Genomic DNA, 19,494 nt, shown 5'->3' with positions numbered 1-19,494 from the left:
AAAAACATGCATGTAAGTGCCCACATCTTGATTACATTTCACACAAATATCCGGGCACCCGGGGTAAATCTGTGCCAGCCTATGCGGAGTCAGATAGACCCTGTTAAAAAATTTGGTGCAAATATACCTGTCCCGTACTGAAATGGAAGTGTCCGGTATTTGATCCAAAATGTCTTTCCAAGCTTCCTCCTCTATTTGGGGAAGGTCTTGGGACCATTTCAAGGCAACGACTTTTACGGGATCAAAACTGTCCTGAAGTAATATGACATAGAACCAACTTAGCGCTTTGGTGAGTTCTGCCCTATGGAGATATTTCTCCAGGGTGGATGCTGCAAGTGTCAAAGTGCCAGTGGGAAATTGGGCCTGGAAGGCATGTCTAAATTGTAAAAATCGGAACAACATATGATTCTGAAGAGCAAAATCATCTTTGAGCTGGGCAAATTGTTTCAGGACATCCCCCTGTACCACGTCCCCCAGTAGTTCCACCCCCGCTCCAGCCCATACCCCAGCATCTGGTAGAGTGCTAAATTGTGGGAGTTTGGGATTACCCCAAATTGGGGTCCATTTAGACCAACTGGCCAAGGCCTTGTAGGGAAGTATTACAGTTCTGTGGAATACCTGAGTCACAGTTCTCATGGGATGCGTCAATTTAGAGGCAGAGGGGAGCCCTCTGTGCAACTGGTTAGCCAAAGCCTCAAATGAAGAGACCACCGCTGCCTCAAGGACCGTGGCCTGGTTATTAGGGTCCGGGTTAAGCCACCACCAGGCATACACCAGCTGACTGGCATAGAAATATAAAAGAAAGTTAGGGAGGGCTAGTCCCCCCTTTCTTAGTGGGGCTTGCAACATCTGGGTTTTAATCCTCGGTCTCTCTCCAGCCCAAACAAAGCCCCTCACCAAGGCATCTAGCTCACAAAACCATGCCTTAGTGGGTAAAATAGGTGAATTATGAAACACATAGAGCAGCTTTGGTAGCAGCACCATTTTGAGGAGGTTAATCCTGCCTGGCAAGGACAGTGGGAGACCGGACCAGTGTTGGAACTTGGTTTTCATGCTACGTATGACAGGCGTCAAATTCAAGTCCAGATATCTGGGGGCATCCCTATGTATCACTATTCCCAGGTATTTGAAAGTAGTTACCCACTGTAGCTGAGGGCCATGCTGGGGGTCCCTTTGTGTATCAGGATCAATGGGAAAGACCAGGGACTTCCCCCAGTTTACTTTGAGGCCCGACAGATTCCCGAAGGTGGTGACCTCCTCTAAAAGAGCTGAAATGGACTCTCTTGGGTCTGCTAAATAAACCAGCATATCATCCGCGTACATTGAGACCTTTTCCTCCACCCTCTGCATCTTAAGGCCCACAATGTTCACACTGGCTCGCACTCGGATGGCTACTGGTTCAATGGCCAGGGCAAAGAGGTAGGGGGATAATGGGCACCCCTGTCTGGTTCCCCTCTGTAGCGGGAATTCCCCTGATAACACTGTATTCACCAGGAGCCTGGCTCTAGGAGCAGAGTACATTGCTTTGACCCACCTAATGAAGTTATCGCCCAGTCCAAATCTCTCTAGTGTTGCTCACAGATGAGGCCACTCCACTGTATCGAAGGCCTTTTCTGTGTCAAGGGACACCACAACCCTCTCTCCCCCATTTTGGTGCGTGGCCCCAATGTTCGTAAATAGGCGCCTGACATTAATATCTGTGGCTCTTTGGGGCATAAAACCAGTCTGATCTGGATGGATGATGGTATCTATTACCAGCTTTAATCTGTTCGCCAACACTTTAGCCAACACTTTAATGTCGAACACAACTGAATATTTAATGAAATACTGACTTTCTTCTGGGCTTCATCTCCTGCTGTCAGTTGCTCTATATATATATATATATATATATATATATATATATATATATATATATATATATATATATATATATATATATATATATATATATATATATATAAGCCTCTAGTTATCTATCCGCCACACACTATCTAGTGGTTCCTGCCAGGGAGCTCTTGGATAATGTTCTGACTTGAATAATACTGAGAATTAAGAAACATAGTTAGCACAAAATACTTAGCTGTACATTCACTGTATTACTGGTGCAACAATGGTTAATGCTTGGTCACCACTTTTTGAACATTTTCACAGAGACAAAGTGCTGTGTTAAATAATGCCCATGTGTTACCATTTCTAACAGTTTAGCTCAGTGTAATCTAACATCTCCCAGTGATAGTGCAGCATCCTTCTGACAGGGATTTATCACAGCATCACCTTTTGGCCTTCTGGCTTGCCAAAACCTAGTTATTTCATGGGAAGACTTGCATGATAACATGCATGCAAGATACTCCAGTGATGTTTCAGTAAATGAAGGGCAACCACAGCTCCCAAGCAAGTTAGTGATTTGGCTTAGGGATTCACAGGTCGGCATGGGGGGGGGGAAATTTCCTCAATATTTTGTCTGGTTCCTTGGAGGGTGGGCACATAAAAAGGGACAATGTGGAGTATGTACATGGTTAGTGTTAAAAAAAACTGTAGTGTTTACATTTTATGCTGAACTTTATAATTGCCAGGCGCAAACAGGCCATTATATTATTATATTAGGATATTATGATATTAAGTTACATATTTGGGTTACTTTTATATATGTAAGACCATACAAAAAGATCATATAGAAAAATTGCTCTACAACTGCAATAATAAGGAATGAATAATAAATGCAATGTGCAAAATGCATTAAACTGAGCTCATAACATTATAGAATGTCATGCAAAGAATGTTTAAAACATGAGGCACAAGAATCATAAAGAGCATAATGACTAGTTCATCACTGCTGCACTTGATTCCCCTTATGAAAGAAAAAGATACCAGAAGTATTTCAGCCTCTGTTGTGTTGGGAATACAGCCAGGAGTATTAAAGGAAAACCAAAGTGAAATGCATTGGGCAGAAAAATCAATATTGCTAGTTAAATGTCACACTGCAAATATGGCTTTAGTGGAAATATGTAGATGAACTGATTCTAAAATAAGACTAAATTCTTGTTTACAAATGTCTACCAATGAACCCTTTCATTTTCAGAGTATATACAATACAACACTATCATAATGATTTCATTAGGAAAATAAGTTTAGCTCTCTTTTATGTCTATAATTATAGATAGTGATATTTGCCAAAGGCCTAGTAGCAAAAATTAAAGGTGGCCATACACGGATAGATCCGCTCGTTTGGCGATGTCGCCAAACGAGCGGATCTCCCTCCGATATGCCCACCTTGAGGTGGGCAATATCGGGCTGATCCGATCGTGGGCCCTAGGGCCCAACGATCGGATCCTAGCGTTCACCAAACGGGCGGTCGGATCGCGGGACCGCATCAACGAACAGATGCGGCCGCGATCCGACGGGATTTTTAATCCCATCCGATCGAGATCTGGCCGACTTTCGGCCAGATCTCGATCGGGGAAGCCCGTCGGGGGGCCCCCATACACGGGCCAATAAGCTGCCGACACGGTCTGTCGGCAGCTTTTATCGGCCCGTGTATGGCCACCTTTACACCAACTCCAGATTGTCTCATAGTTCTATCTCATAGTTCTATCTTTTACATTATGCTAAAAGGTAGCTTGAGCTGTGCCCTGGAAGTATAAAAAAGGCTTTTATACTTCAGGGGCACAATATCACTTTGCCCCATTTACCTACTATTGGGGTGTAAGGTTTGCTTATTTTAGTGATCTGTAATCGTTTATTCAACAGAATGACTATACTGTTTGGATCAACGAGCCCCTGGTTGAGCATGTGGACGAACATGAATATTTTAAGAATATGTTCTTTGATATAATCTGACTTTTGATTGTGTTACTTGCTTAACTTTTAGACTAACTTTTTGGTTTTTGAACTAACCCTTATAAGTACCATTATAATCACATGATGCTTCTATCAGTTTGCTGTAGGTGATTCAGTTTTTAGCAATAAACTAACAAGAAACGGTCCTTTATGTTAAATGTTATGTAGCTGTAAGGTACTACTTAAATAGACAAATTAAAGGAAAATTATACCCCCAAACAATGTAGGTCTCTAAAAAATATATTGCATAAAACAGCTGATATGTAAAACCCTGCTTCATCTGAATAAACCATTTTCATAAAAATATACTTTTCTAGCAGTATGTGCCATTGGGTAGACTGTAATAGTAAATTGCTATTTAAATACTAAAGGCCGCCTCCTGGGATCGTACAATTCACAGAGGACATGAACAAACTAAGGGCACACATACTGTACATGTTAGGTCACGTGAATCATTTCATGGACAAAGTCTTTTGCTCCCATACTTATTCCTGTTACAGTTAGAGCTGCATTTTTTTCTGGTCAGGTGATTTCAGAGGCAGCACAGATAATATCACGAAATATCGCCTCAAGGTAAGAGATGTAAAAAGGCAATATTTACTGATATCTACATTATATATTCCAGTTTGGTATAATCCTTGAAAAGGAATAATGGAGGTATAGGTTTGATTTACGAAAATCATATTTTATACATTGTGTACAAAACCATGATTATTCATCAGTCATGTCAGCATTGTTTTTTTTTTCTAATGCTTGCATACTAACCAATGAATTACACATCTGAGATACTTACTTGTTTTCCTTTTCGCCTTTGCAACTTCTTCAGGTGGCTGTTTGTAAGTGGCATCATGAGGATTTATGTGTTCTCTGGAAGATCAAATGAGTCATCTTACTGATAACCCTGTTATTAATCTTCCTGCGACAAAACCTTCCACTGTAAGTGAAATTTCATTCTTTTTTTGAACTCGGAGAATTAAAATATTATTTATTTGTGAAACATGGCCATGCACTTATTGAGTTATCTTGTTATAAATGGTTTCTGATTAAAGTTGTAATCTATTAATCTCCCAGACACTGCTCTAAAGCTTAGAAATGAATGTCAAGCCATTTCAATTGTAACGGTGCATGCTTATCCCTGTGGCATTCAGGGTTTTGCTATTCTTTTTTGTACTGATTAAAAAAAGCATAATTACAGTCTGTACATCGGTTAAAATGAGATGTGCAGCATTCAAATGATGCTACATGCTATTGTTTGCAAAAGGTTTGTATGTGTACAACATAAGCCAAAATCATTGTGCTAACACTATATTGATCTTGGCTTGTGCTTCATAGTTTGGCTATTTCATTATAATTTGTCAGCAATTGGTGTAACTTATTGCATTAATACCACTAGTGTGGATGTGTGGTGTGCACTGTTTACATGGCATCTATTAGATGCAGAAAGAGGCAGAGTATATACATGCCCTCACCTCAGGTATTTTATTCCTGTGATCCTAAAAAACTGAATTTTGGAGAAGTTTAGCTTCTAGTGCAAACACAGAAAGTTCCTTTGGTATGGTTATTACATTACTAACCTAGGCTGTATCACTACCTAATAGAGAACTGTTGTCATATGGATTTGTAGTCTCCGCAGCTTAGCATTTATAGTAGGAAACCTTTTATTGTTTTGCTGCTACTTTAACAGATTAGATACTAATCATGTGTGAATTTAGACTTTTAGACTAATACGTTTGGCAGAGTATGCAGTAAATATGACTGCAGGAATGTAAGCAAACTGCAGAAATGTTGTTTTTTTTTAATTATGAACTTAGGTTGTCATGTAATAAAAGGCACTAAGTTTGCCCAGAGCAGTAACCAGTAGCAACCAATCAGCAGGCAGTATTTACTGGTCACCTGTTTAAAAGCAAACATCTTATTGGTTATGCGTTACTGCTACATATGGGGGATAAGGTTTAAATACACAAAAAAAAAACCTCAACTATTTCAGAGAGAGCATCATATTGGTTTGAAACAATTAGCATTTAAATAGTAGGTATATAAGTTTTGTTTAAATTTGATCAATCATGTGCTTTAGATAATATTAATCTGATGAAGCAGGTGCTTTGGATTCAAAAAATAAATGGCCAATGTCTGAATTTTAAAACATATTTGACTTTATTGACTGATTACCAAGCAATTGTATTGCAGTTAAATTAGTTCAGTATAAATTACAGGCAAATCTAGCCAGAGACTGAAGGAAAGACTTTTGAAAGGATGCAGTAGGGATTCTTTAAATGACTGTGATACCATTTTAGTTCAAAGGGGAATTATCACGAAAATGAAAGTTTAATATAAGCTTCATCATACTGAAATAAGAAACATTCTAAATACAATCAATTAAAAATCTGCATCATTTCTGAAATAATCAAGTTTATCTTCACTGTTCCTCTCTCAGCATCTGATTCTCTTCATTGTCTCTTCCCGCAGCAGTTGGTTGTCAGATATTCATTGACAGTTAGATCCAATATATCTTATAGGGGAGCTTCCTTTCCTAGCAGATGAATTAGAACTCACTCAAATAACTGATTCCAGTACAAACAAAAAAAAAATCTAACAAAATAACTGCCTTTTGCACAAATCCAGCATGTAGAGAGACATTATGTCTGTTAGTTTTAATAGAGTGAACTCTAATACATCTTCTGGGCAAAAGGAACCCCCCTATAAGATATATTGGATCTAACTGTCAATGAATATCCAACACCCAACTCCTGCATGAAGACAGAATGAAGAGAAACAGATGCTGAGAGAGGGATAGTGAAGATAAATGTTTTTATTTCAGAAACAGTGCATCATTTTTAATTGATTGTATTTAGAAAGTTTCTCGTTTCAGTATGCTGAAGCTTATGTTAAATGTTCATTTGCGCGATAGTTCCCCTTTAAAAAAAACAATGATTGTGTAGTACCTTGCTGAATACAGATATTTTCTTCTAGAGCAAAGGAGGCAGTATGACAAGAAGGGAAATTGTATTTGGGGTATGACTGGGGAGGCCTTTTTTTTTGGAAAATATTTGAAAACTCACCCAAACTCAGATGTGCATTTATTTGTAAAAACACTTGAATCTAAAAAAAACTGAAATTGCAAAATTCGCTTGAGTTTAGCTAGGACTACTGCCATTTACTTTTACATGAACTCACCTTAGATGCCATATTTTTACATTCAAGGTTTATGCACGTAATACATTTCAAACATTTGAGTTTCAGAAAACCCTTTTAATTAAAATATGTGAGTTTTTGCACAGAAAACCTTGAGTCACCGTAAAAACTAGAATTTGAATGCTAATTAGTCAGCCCCTCAGTGTCTTTAAAGCTTGCAATATATAATCAAAATTCTGAAATGATAGTTCCATCTGTCTATCTAATTATATCTGTCGGTCAAAGTATCAAATGAAATATTATGTGACCTCTAAATTTGTTTGTTTTGTGTTTAATCATTTCTGCAGTTGTACCACTGACTGACCACCATGACTGAATGTCCAGACTGCCGATTCAGTAATCTCACCTGGGATCAGATTACCATTCTTGATCAGGTTTTGACAGAGGTTACACATATTCATGGTAGAGGAAACTTTCCAACAATGGAGGTGAAGCCGAAAGACATTATACATGTTGTGAAAGAACAACTACTGAAAAAGAAAATCATTATAAAGGACATTCGTTTGAATGGATCTACAGCAAGTCACATTCTAATAAAACAGAATGGAACAAGTTGTAAAGATCTAGACATCATTTTTGGTGTAGAACTTCCAGGAGAGCAGGAATTCCAGACTGTTAAAGAGATTGTCTTGGATTCTCTTCTAGATTTCTTACCTAAATGTGTTAACAAGGAAAAGATCACCGCCTTAACTATGAAGGAGGCATATGTTCAAAAGATGGTTAAGGTTTCTACTGACCATGATCGCTGGAGTTTAATCTCTTTGTCAAATAACAGTGGGAAAAACGTTGAACTAAAATTTGTCAATTCGCTCAGAAGGCAATTTGAATTTAGCGTTGATTCCTTTCAGATAATACTAGATTCAATTTTGAGTGTTTACACAGATGATAAACATGAACTAAAGCAAGAATCACATCCTACAGTTGTTGCAGAGAGCATGTATGGTGACTTTATGGAAGCCATGGAGCATTTGAGATGCAAGCTTATTGCAACAAGAAATCCTGAGGAGATCCGAGGTGGAGGCCTTCTTAAATACAGCAACCTACTGGTTCGTGATTTCAAGCCTACAAGTGAAGCAGAAATCAAATCCCTGGAACGTTACATGTGCTCTAGATTTTTCATCGACTTTCCAGATGTGACAGAACAGCAAAGAAAGATAGAATCTTATATGCGCAACCATTTCATTGGAGAAGAGAAAAGCAAGTATGATTACTTAATGACACTGCGTTCAGTGGTGAATGAAAGCACAGTCTGTCTCATGAGTCATGAGCGAAGACAAACTCTTAACATGATTACTATTCTAGCTTTGAAAGTCCTAGGAGAGCAGAACATCATCCCAAACACAGCAAATGTTACATGCTTTTACCAGCCTGCTCCTTATATGAGTGACAGGAACTTCAGCAATTATTACATTGCTCAAGGACAACCAGCTATCTACTACCAGCCTTACCAACTTCACATACACATGCAGAGTGGGCTGGTTTAGTATGCACTTGAGAACATTGCTGAAATTCAAGTCAAAATCCCTATCACTAAATGACAATTTGCAAAATGCCACTTTAAGTAAATACTTAAGTATTCAATTAGTAGACCATTATACTTGCCGCCATGGTCCACCTTTTACCACTTAATTTTAACATTGTTAACTATTATTATGAAGACCATTTGTGTTTTGAAAAAAATGTCTACCAATGATTCTTCAAATACTGTGATATAACAAAAGTGTCTCTTACTGCAGAAATATATATTTTAGTAACACAGTGCCAATGACTTTAGGTGCCATAAATGTCTAGCTCGTACAAAAGTTTGTTGATTCAAACAGTATAAACAGTGTGGGGTTATAAAGGGTCCATGGGGATTCGTCAGTTTTCTCTGTCATGTTCGCAACAGTTTGAATTTTTATCTAATTTATAAGCTTTTTTTTCTGAAATCCTTTTTCAACCAGAAAGTTCTCAACAGTCAGTTCATAAAATTATCAAAAAAGAAACAATTCACAAATCTAAAACTGTAAATTTTTTGCAATCATTTTTACTGCTCAAAGGTAACACTTTCTTCTAGGTATATTTTTTTCTGTGGTTAAATGCTCGCTACAGCTGATGCTGTAATTATAATTTCGCACAGTCTTAAGTGCTCTTCATTCATCCCCTGGGCTTCACCTATGTACAAGTTTGCAGGTGTTGCTAAGCCTTGAATTCATTTAGGACCCATATTAGTACTGAGTAAAATCATTTCTTGCATCCAATTTAAGATTATTGTAAGATTGTTTCAGTAGACCCTAATATACAATAATCTTTAAAGAAATTAAAGACCAGCGTTTGCTGCTTTGATCAGAGCACTACTTTATGGGAACAGATATAATAAATTTTTAATATATGAGATAATGCATACTGTACAATTTACAGATATACAAGCAAAGAGGATTTCTTGATTTGATTCAAAGAGAACTAACGGTATAATCACTGGGGGGTGCCAAAGTGTTAGCCACCCCAAGTGCTTATAATTGCTTACCTGATACCTCAGCTGGTGCTCCTATTAGCAGAAAACTGCACTGGCCCAGGGTATTTTTGTTGAAGCTCTTCTTTCACCACAGTCTTCTTCTACCTCTGTTTCCTTTTCTTTGGGCATTGCAGATGTACTGTATGTGCAGTAGAGGGGGAAAGTCAGCTTTTGGTGTCTAAATTCAGCTTTGACTCTAGTCAAAAGCAAATGTGCCCACCAGGATCAGAATGAAGACAAGATCAAAAAAGCTGAGGAAGATGGTGGCAAGGCACATTGACAAAATTACTAGTTTTTAGCACCAGCTCTGGGTATCAGATAAGCGATTGCATACCTCCCAACTGTCCCGTTCTCACAGGACAGTTCAGATTTTAACAGCTTAACCCGCAGTCCCGGGTTTGTTACTGAAATGTCCCATTTTTCTCTTTGATCTCCTGCACTGAACAGCCAGAAAAAGGTACAACGTTTCTGACATAATTGGCCTTTGGCAGAGAGCCCAGAATAGATACTTAGATACTTTTGTAACAATTTAAGATAAGCAAAGAAGCAACTATAACAATTTAAGATAAGCAGGTCTATTGGGGAAACAGTGATTTGCAGCAATTCACCTTCATTAACAAAACTGTAATAACAAATAAAAACCACAAAAATGTGTTCAAACTTTCATAACCTGCCAAATTTTGTAAAATGAACTTGGTGCACCAAATCTTTTTGGCCCTCTTTCTATTTCCAAAATGTTGGGAGATATGCGATTGTAGCTAGAAGGGGTGCCTAATATGAATGTATAAGGACATTACATGCCTTGTATATCATCAGGCTAAGCATAGTCATATTATTATACTCTTTGATCGAGTGTTATTTTACTATGTCAGAAATTACAGAAATTCAGTATGAAAATTCCACCTAAACAAGCTGAACATATCACTTCTTGTAGGGACACACCTAATCCAGGATTTGGCCGAATCCTCGTGCCTGGCTGAACTGAATCCTTATTTGCATATTCAAATTAGAGATGGGAAGGGAACTCACGTAAACTTTTTGTCACAAAACAAGGAAGTAAAAAGTTTTTTCCACTTTTTCCCTTCCTGTCCCTAATTTGCATATGGAAATTAGGATTTGGTTCGGTATTCGACTGAATCTTTCATGAAGGATTCGGAGATTCGGCCAAATCGCAAATAGTTGATTCGGTGCATCCCTAATTTCTTGGATATTAAAGCTCCATCAAATGCATGTAAGCCAGCAATTTTAAATGTTAAAGACAATTGTAATGTACCCTGTGCACCTGTATAAAAGTAGATGCAGTATATCATCCTGTAGCAAGGCCTGTAGGCCTGTAGCAAATAAGTTGCATTTGCTATTTTGGGTTTCATATTATTTTTTGTTTACCAAAGATGTGTTTTTAACAATGCCACTGAAGTGCCTGAGTGTTCCAGTTCAACCCCTATACTGTAAAAAATATTATTCTACCTAGAAAATTACCTGAAAAAGAACTGTACATTTTTATGATCTCACAAAAATGCTTTTACACTTGGAGCATACATTAGCATACATTTTAATGATTTATCCCTAATGTGAGCCTCTTTGTATCAGGTGTGTTTCTTGATGCTGATATATATACTGTATGTAATTGGCACAGGAAAACTAATGTAATTGGGAAAAAGATCTGTCCATTTGGAGACATATCTTTTCATTGTTGATATTTACTGATTGTGTTGCACTGGCAGATATACCTGTTTATACTGAGCCACTTTATAAGAGACAATGAGGGTAATTTACAGACTGGATGCAAGTGCAAGAGCATTAATGGGCACAAACATTCAAAGAGCACTTGCATCTGGGTTCTGACTGCAGAGACCTGCGGCAATCTTTTAAAGTGCAGGGCAGCAAGCAAAGTACAGAAAACATGGTGGATTGTGCATTTTCTTTGCACCCTATGCCTCACTTAATAAATGACCCCTAATTAGCATTTTCCCTCTTATGTGGGGGATTATATAATTCCTAAAGATGAAACATATTTGCTTGCTGTGATCTACAGTGTCTTTTAGTCTATTTTAAGTACATAGAGCGTAATAACATTTGTGTTTACCCCCAAATTATAGTAGAGGATTAAACCCAAATTCTGTTGGATTAAACCCAAAGTTTGCTGTGTCCTTGACTTTTATATCGACAAGCAAGGCACTGAGATATTAAACCTTTAGTATGTAAGGTGATACACCAGTTATTGTATTGACTCTCTGTGTGTAATTCACATGCTGTATTTAAAAGTCTCATTTAGGAATTTAAATGTATAAATGAAATTAAGAAGTTCCAATTAATAATTCATCCCTGAAATTTCAGAAGGAATGGCATCTCTATCACCCGGCCTTCGATAAATCTGCCTCTTAATCTCATTCTCACTCATTGTGATTTATCCAATTCCATCAAACACATTCTCACAGGGATTTAATTAGAGCATCAAAATCACTTTTGTAGCCTCTCCCTATGCGTAAAGTACTTGCTCAGCTTGTTCAATATTGGCAAGAAATAACAAATTGCATTATTTTTAGCACAGTAGTTTATTTTGTGGTTCCCACAACAAAAATAATGATACTTATTTCTGAGTACAAAAGTTGCTTCCACATGTCACCGAGGAGTTATGTGACCATATAAAAGCACAAGGCTGAAGGCCGAGTGCTTTTATACAGGTCACATAACTCCAAGGTGACTTCTAATATCTTTATAGATTTCAGTAGGGGGTACATTATGCGTTATAATCTACATTTTGTGTGAAATGTTGGGAGGGGGTCGGCGTCCAATTCTGGTCGCTGGTGTCCAAATCGGGTGTGCCGGCGTCCAATTCGGGCTCGCCGGCTTTCAATTTGAACGCGGCGGCGTCAAATTCGGCGGCCGGGGACCCCTGTTATAAAGGATATAATTTACAGTCTGGTCCCATAGGGAAATGACCAGACTGTAGATTATATAGATATATTTTTGTTCAGAACTAATTTTTAAAGGAGAACTAAACACTAAAAATTAATATGGCTAAAAATGCCATATTCTATACACTGCACTTATTGCACCAGCCTAAAGTTTCAGCTTGTCAATAGCAGCAATGATCCAAGACTTCAAACTTGTCACAGGGGGTCACCATCTTGGAAAGTGTCTGTGACACTCACATGCTCAGTGAGCAGCTGTAAAGAAACTGAGTTTAGGGGTCATCGCAAATTATCAAGCAGAAAATAAGGCTGGCCTATAATATAAGCTGATGCTACAGGACTGATTATTAAATTCTGATGCTAGTTACACTGGTTTCTGTGCTGCCAAGTAGTAATTATCTGTATTAATTACTAATCAGCCTTATATTGTGACATTTATATTCTATGTGTACTGTATATTTTGATTTGGTCCCTACGCTCAGTAAGTGACAGCAGCACAGAGCATGTGCAGTGAATCAGCAGAAAAGAAGATGTGGAGCTACTGGGGCATCTTTGGAGGCACAGATCTTTACTGCTAAAGGGCTGTGGTTGCCTTGGGCTGGTACAGAAGCACAAAACATTATGTACAACATTTCTAACCTACTTCTTTGATTAAGCTTTAGTTCTCCTTTAACACACAATGTGCTATGGGTTGTGGATCAGCTGGATATTTTACATGTATATTTGTTGTTTTATTTCTCTTTGCACATCATCAAGATGCCACAGAGTCTCAGTAATAATATTCATTCCTTAATGAAAATGTTCACCCCAAGCATGTGTACCTGTGAAACTCATTGTTCATTTAGCACTGCTGCAAGTATAGTGGCAAATAATTGTGGTTGCAGAAGCATTATTTCGGAGATTTTGTTTCACATGTCATTTATGAATGAAAATTCCTCAGACGTGTATCTTTGTTAAAAATGTCTTAAAGAGATAACTATTTCTGTGTTTATTTAAAGGCTAAATGAAGTTCAAACAGCATTGCTAGTGTGCTATTATTGACAATGTCTCAAACAACTTTTTTGTATTAATTGTAAACTATATTCTGAAGAAAATGAAATCTCATAGGCATATTGCAGTCATTCCTGAGTTAACCATATCTTTCCAAGCACATGGTTACTTAGTCAGTGAGTCATTGTTATAGATCCAAGCCTTGCGTTTATCTTTTCTTGTGCAGTATTGGGAGTAATTGTGGTCTGCTGCAATAATGCTTTCATGTAAAGGCATAAGGGATTGTATATCTTTATGCAGCACATTTCTTTTAAAAAAAAGATTGATTACAGGGTTAAGGGAACTTGATCTGTATATATTTAATAAACCTTTTATGCATATGCATTACCGGAAACCCATTATCCAAAAAAAGCTCAAAATTACAGAATGGCCGTCTCCCATAGACTCAATTTTATCCAAATAATTCATTTTTAAAATTATTTCTTTTTCCTGTGTAATAATAAAACAGTACATTGTATTTGATCCACATCAATATATAATTAATCTTTTTGGAGGCAAAACCAGCCTATTGTGTTTATTTAGGGGCCCGTTTACTTAGTTCGAGTGAAGGAATAGAATAAAAAAAACTTTGAATTTCTAATGTTTTTTTTGGCTACTTCGACTATGATTTCGAACCGAACGATTCAAACTAAAAATCATTAGACTATTGGACCATTCAATAGTCAAAGTACTGTCTCTTTAAAAAAAAAACTTCGACCCCCTACTTCGCCACCTAAAACCTACCGAAGTCAATGTTAGCCTATGGGGAAGGTCCCCATGGGCTTTCTAAGTATGTTTTGGTCAAAGAAAAATCGTTCGATCGATGGATTAAAATCCTTCGAATCGAACAATTTGAAGGATTTAATCGTTCGATCTGACGATTTTTCGTTTGATCGTTCGATCGAACGAATTGCGGTAAATCCATTTCGGCAGTCGAATATCGAGGGTTAATTAGTAAATTTGCCCCTTAATGTTTCCATGATTTTATTATAGACTTAAGGTATAAAGATCCAAATTATAGATAGATCTTTAAACGGAAAACCCCAGGTCCCGAGCATTCTGCATAACAGGTCCCATACCTGTACAATGCTGTTATTTAATGCATATTTAGTTATTTATACTAAGATATATTAATCCATTTCTCTGTTGAAAGTTTGTCTTATATGTATTGTATTTTGAGTATAAATGGTAATTCAGATTCCCCAATGAGCAACAATTTTATTGCCAAAGTAACACAAGTAGATAGGTATATATTTTAGTTCAAACATTATAAAGTTTTTTGTTGCTGTTGTACTTAGTTTCTGGTTATATAGAGCCTAAACTAACATGCAAGACATTGCCAGGAATGTTTCTATGCTCTTTAACAGAGATATTTTTCAAATGATCAAACTAAAATCTGTTTGCACTGGATTTGGGTAAGTCATGGCAGAGCACTATGAAGGGTGACCGTAATACTAATTCTAGTGCAAGGTATCAATTCAACATGTAAAATTGAATTCCCCCATGGGTAAGCAAGTACATCCTAATGTATAAAGGATGGGATGGTTTTTGTCGTGTGTAAAAACACGGTCCAGCGAAATGATAGTTTGCATTTAAAACCAACAAGGCCACAGTGTCAACAGATATTAAACACATGTTTTCAGCCAATGTCATTGCTGCATTAAAAAACTGACAAAGTTGTGGTAGTAGGCTTTAACATTTCTTTATCACCATCATTTGTGCTTTGTTTGAAATAGTAAATTTCACCCAAAACATTTTCACTGTGTTTTGCGCATCTGTCCCAGTTTAAAATATCTACAGTTCCATCCCTACCCTTCATTTGGTTTTACATTCATAAATTATAAGTTGTTGTGTTGAACAAGTACAGGTATGGGATCCCATATCCAGAAACACTTCATCCAGAAAGCACCAAATTACCGGATGGACATCTCCCTAGACTCAATTCTATACAAATAATCAAAATTTTTTAAATTAATTTCCTTTTTCACTGTAATAATAAAACAGTAGCTTGTACTTGATTCCAACTAAGATATAATTAATCCTTACTGGAAGCAAAACCAGCCTATTGGGTTTATTTAATGTTTACATGATTTTCTAGCAGATTAGAAGGAAGTAGAAGGAAAGGCTTTGTGCACTTGGGGTTGCCAAATGTTAGGCACACCCAAGTGATTGTATTCATTTACCTGAAACCCCAGGCCGGTGCTCCTATCAGAAGAAAACTGCCCGGGGTTATACCAGTGAGCACCACAGAGAGATCCTCTTCCGGCTTGTTCTTTCTTCAAATTTCCCAGGACAGACGCATGCGCAGCTGCACAAAGAAAGAGTAGGATTGCTGTTTCAGGTAAGTAAATACAATCACTTGGGGTGTCTAATATTTGGCACCCCCAAGTGCATGAAGACTTTCCTTCTCCTTTAAAGTATGAAGATCCAAATTACAGAAAGATCCATTATCCGGAAAGCCCCAGGTCCCGAGCATTCTGGATAACAGGTTGTAACCTGTATTATACACAACGCAAATATTAGGTACGTGTGTCATATTGGGTGAAAAATTACAGATTTCTGAACAACCAATACTATACCACTGCATTGTGCAAGAAAAGGACAAGTTAAAGTGCCTTTACAGATACTGGATACTGGCTGCGTGAACTAAGAAAATAACTGACTGCATCAAAAAAAACAATTATGACATACTAATGTTACTCCAAAAAGATGCCAGGGGGGAAATGCTGGTGCCTTTTTATATTTTAAATGATGCCCAACTGGTTGTTCCTTAAAACAATATTCATAATACCATTACAGCTTTGAAATAAAAAGATGTGTTTATCAATATAATATTTTATTTAAGCATGTCATTTTTGCTGATAATTTAAGTAGAAAATTACAATGAAATTGCCTCTGTTGTTTCCCGATTAACTAGCTTCATAATTTATCTGAGGCGCCTACTCCTTTAAATAAGCTCTTAACCTGTTCTACCTATTTTCTGTATTCCAAGTAAATTGATTGTGTGATTTTATTCTTCCTGTTGAATTTTCCCCAGGAGATGCACATTAGTTACTCAGAATTCTCTTGTTTCTAATGACCCATGTTACTGTAATCTCTGCTGCTCACATTGTTTGTGTTGGTATGGCTTCCAGGGGCCATGGATCATCTGTTGTGATCATTCATTTCAAATGCCTGAGTTTATGTTCTTCAACGGTACTGTAGATTCCCCCACCCACTAAAACAGGTTTACTGAATTATAGTTCAGTCAGTGAAAGGAATCAACTTTTGTTTGTCTTTATAATATTGGGATGAGTAGTGTGTATATATCTTTTCCGGACAAAAATATTTCAGTTTGATGAAATGTCTCACTCATGTTGTGTATCTCACACGTGGAGAAAGCAAAAATGAAAGTAGCACTATTTCGATGGAAAGCTGAATGGCTTTTTCCTAACTTGCCTTCTGATAGACCTGCCATGCAGGTATACTGACGGGAAAGTATTGTTGTTGCTTTTTATTGTTATATTTATGTGAAAATGTCTGCATGCTGGGTTTATAAATGCCTTTTTTAACCATATTCAGATGTATCACACTATGGCATAGGGCAACGATTTCAAGCTTTGTCTCCAGCTATTGGGAACTGTCACATTTCTCAGATGCTGACTGTCTGGGGATGTTGAGAGCTCACATCAGTTGGAGGGCTGCGAGTTTTCCATCGCTGTCTTAAGCCTTAGCTGGCTGTGTATGTCAAAGTTACTTTTTTAAATGACTATTTTGTAAAAGTAAAGTCTGATCTCAAAGCCCAAAATGACTGTTTGTCCTTGGTTTCCTATTCCTTTGTGTTTGATAAGTTATGATATCATATATGAAAAACAAAAAATAATTTTAAGATGAAAGCACTGTGAAATGTACATACTAATATTTGCCTGTTGTATTTTTTCCTTAAAAAAAATAAAATGTCAAAAAGACTTGTTGCGTTTGTGTACGTATCCACATAATAATGACGCTGCCATCACAATTCTACAAATTGGTATGTTTGTGAAAGTTCTCATTCATCCAGGTCATGGTGTATCTATAGACGTAAGTCAAATCAACTGGACTTGCTGTGTTTTTCTTGAAGACGTTTCACCAGTCATCCAACTGGCTTTCTCAATTCAGAATAACTTGTACATAGGATCTTGCTTTACGTTATATCCTTTGGATTGTTGCTCCAATCAGCATAATCTGTTTATCATAATCCACAATGATGTCATTAAATCATTAAGTGTTGATTGTATTGGAGCTTTGTTGTGTTATTAAACCTTCCAGGGAGAGGTGCCAAAACAGCATTGTATGTGGCAGACAATAGATGTCGCCCCCCTCTATTCAAACTTGGTTTTTCAGTTTTTACATATACGGCTTCTTTAACGCCTCTTTTGAACCAGTCGGTCTCCCGGTCTAGAATCTGGACTTGGCAGTCTTCAAACGTGTGTCCTTTTTCTTTTGGTTGTAGGTACACAACTGGCTCTTCTGTGCTGTGCCATACGCTGGTGTTACTGTGCTCGCCCACATACAAATCAGAGCACTCCTCACTGCACTGCATACACAATGTTACTCTTCTTGTGCTTTGTGGTTGTTTCTTTTGGGTGAACTAGTTGCTTCCTTCTAAGTTTTTCCGACACCCCAGCTACATATGGGAGGACCAACTTCTTTTGTCAGCTACAGTATATTACAGGTATAGGATCCGTTACCTGGAAACCATTTATCCAGAAAGCTCCGAATTACAGGAAGGCCATCTCCCATAGATTCCATTTCAATCAAATAATTAAAATAATATTTTTCTCTGTAATAATAAAACAGTACCTTGTACTTGATCCCAACTAAGATATCATTAATCCTTATAACAAACAAGGGAAAGTTGTGCTCACCACTAATTTTTAAAAACATTAAGCGGGAGTGCAATGAGGTTTTGACCACAAAATTCACACAGACAAATACAAGAGTCCTCTGCACTCAACCCATTATCAATATATTAAATACATAGAAGTGTTTTGTGCTTAAGATACTAAAGACACCTTCCTCTTTAAACAAAACAGGGATTGTTTGTCCATATATTGCAATATATTTAAGCTGGCCAACTACGTCAAAGTCATCCCATATCTGGCCAGTCCTACGCTTAATTTTCATCTGATTCATTAAGAATTCTATTGCTTCATTATACATTTTATAAAGGGACTAATTTTACCCACAACTTACTAGCTGCTTTCAAAGTAAAACTCCCAAACTTGGTTGCCCTTTTATTAGACACCAATGGGATCACCTGACTATAGCTGGGAAGGGTGGGAGCTACAACATGGAGCTGGTCACTGCTCCTGTATAACTATAACAAACAAGGGAAAGTTGTGCTCACCACTAATTTTTAAAAACATTAATCGGGGGTGCAATGAGGCTGTGACCACAAAATACATATACACAAGTCCTCTGCACTCAACCCATTAACAATATATTAAGGTCATTGAAACATTTTGTGCATACTGCTACTAAAAATGCCTTACCATTTAAACAAAGCAGGGATGACTTTGACGTAGTTGGCCAGCTTAAATATATTGCAATATTTGGACAAGCAATCAATTCTATTTTCAGGACCAAAATATCTACTTGAAAACTCAATTTTAATAACCTTAATAAATCTGCCCCTTTAAATATGATTTTCCATATTATGAAAAGACCCCTTATCAGGAAAGCCCCAGGTTCCGTGTATTTTGGATAACAGGTCTCATACCTGTATTGCTGTCATTGCTCAAATCAGACTAAATTCCACCAGATTGCTCTTTGCTAAAACCTTTTTTTTTTAAAAAAAAACCATAAGGAAAAAATTCCGTATGTTAACACGTTCAGAGAAAAAGGTAATTATTTACAGAAACCGTAAACAAGAAAAAGCCTTTTGCTCATAGAAGTATCTTGCAAAGAGCTATTTGTGCACAATGTTCACGTGTGCCATGATCTTCTAAACTCAGCATTTATATTATGAATGAATAATAAATGAATACGTAATGTACAACTGCTACA

At 37.2% G+C, this 19,494-nt stretch overlaps 1 protein-coding gene across 2 annotated transcripts in view; it reads left to right on the top strand.

Annotated features, from left to right (window-relative positions):
* tent5d.L (terminal nucleotidyltransferase 5D L homeolog) overlaps positions 1-10,582 on the top strand; it is a 97,034-nt gene extending 86,452 nt beyond the window's left edge. For both annotated transcript variants that reach the window (XM_018229954.2, XM_041572779.1), the window contains exons 2-3: positions 4,664-4,773; positions 7,317-10,582. In XM_018229954.2, the coding sequence (XP_018085443.1) occupies positions 7,338-8,513 (1,176 nt within the window). In that variant the 5' untranslated portion in view covers positions 4,664-4,773; positions 7,317-7,337 and the 3' untranslated portion in view covers positions 8,514-10,582. The remainder of the gene's footprint in view (positions 1-4,663; positions 4,774-7,316) is intronic.
* Positions 10,583-19,494: the final 8,912 nt, after the last annotated feature.

Source organism: Xenopus laevis, chromosome 8L (assembly GCF_017654675.1).
Source record: "Xenopus laevis strain J_2021 chromosome 8L, Xenopus_laevis_v10.1, whole genome shotgun sequence".
NCBI lineage: Eukaryota > Metazoa > Chordata > Amphibia > Anura > Pipidae > Xenopus > Xenopus laevis.
This window is presented reverse-complemented; position numbering and strand designations above follow the sequence as displayed.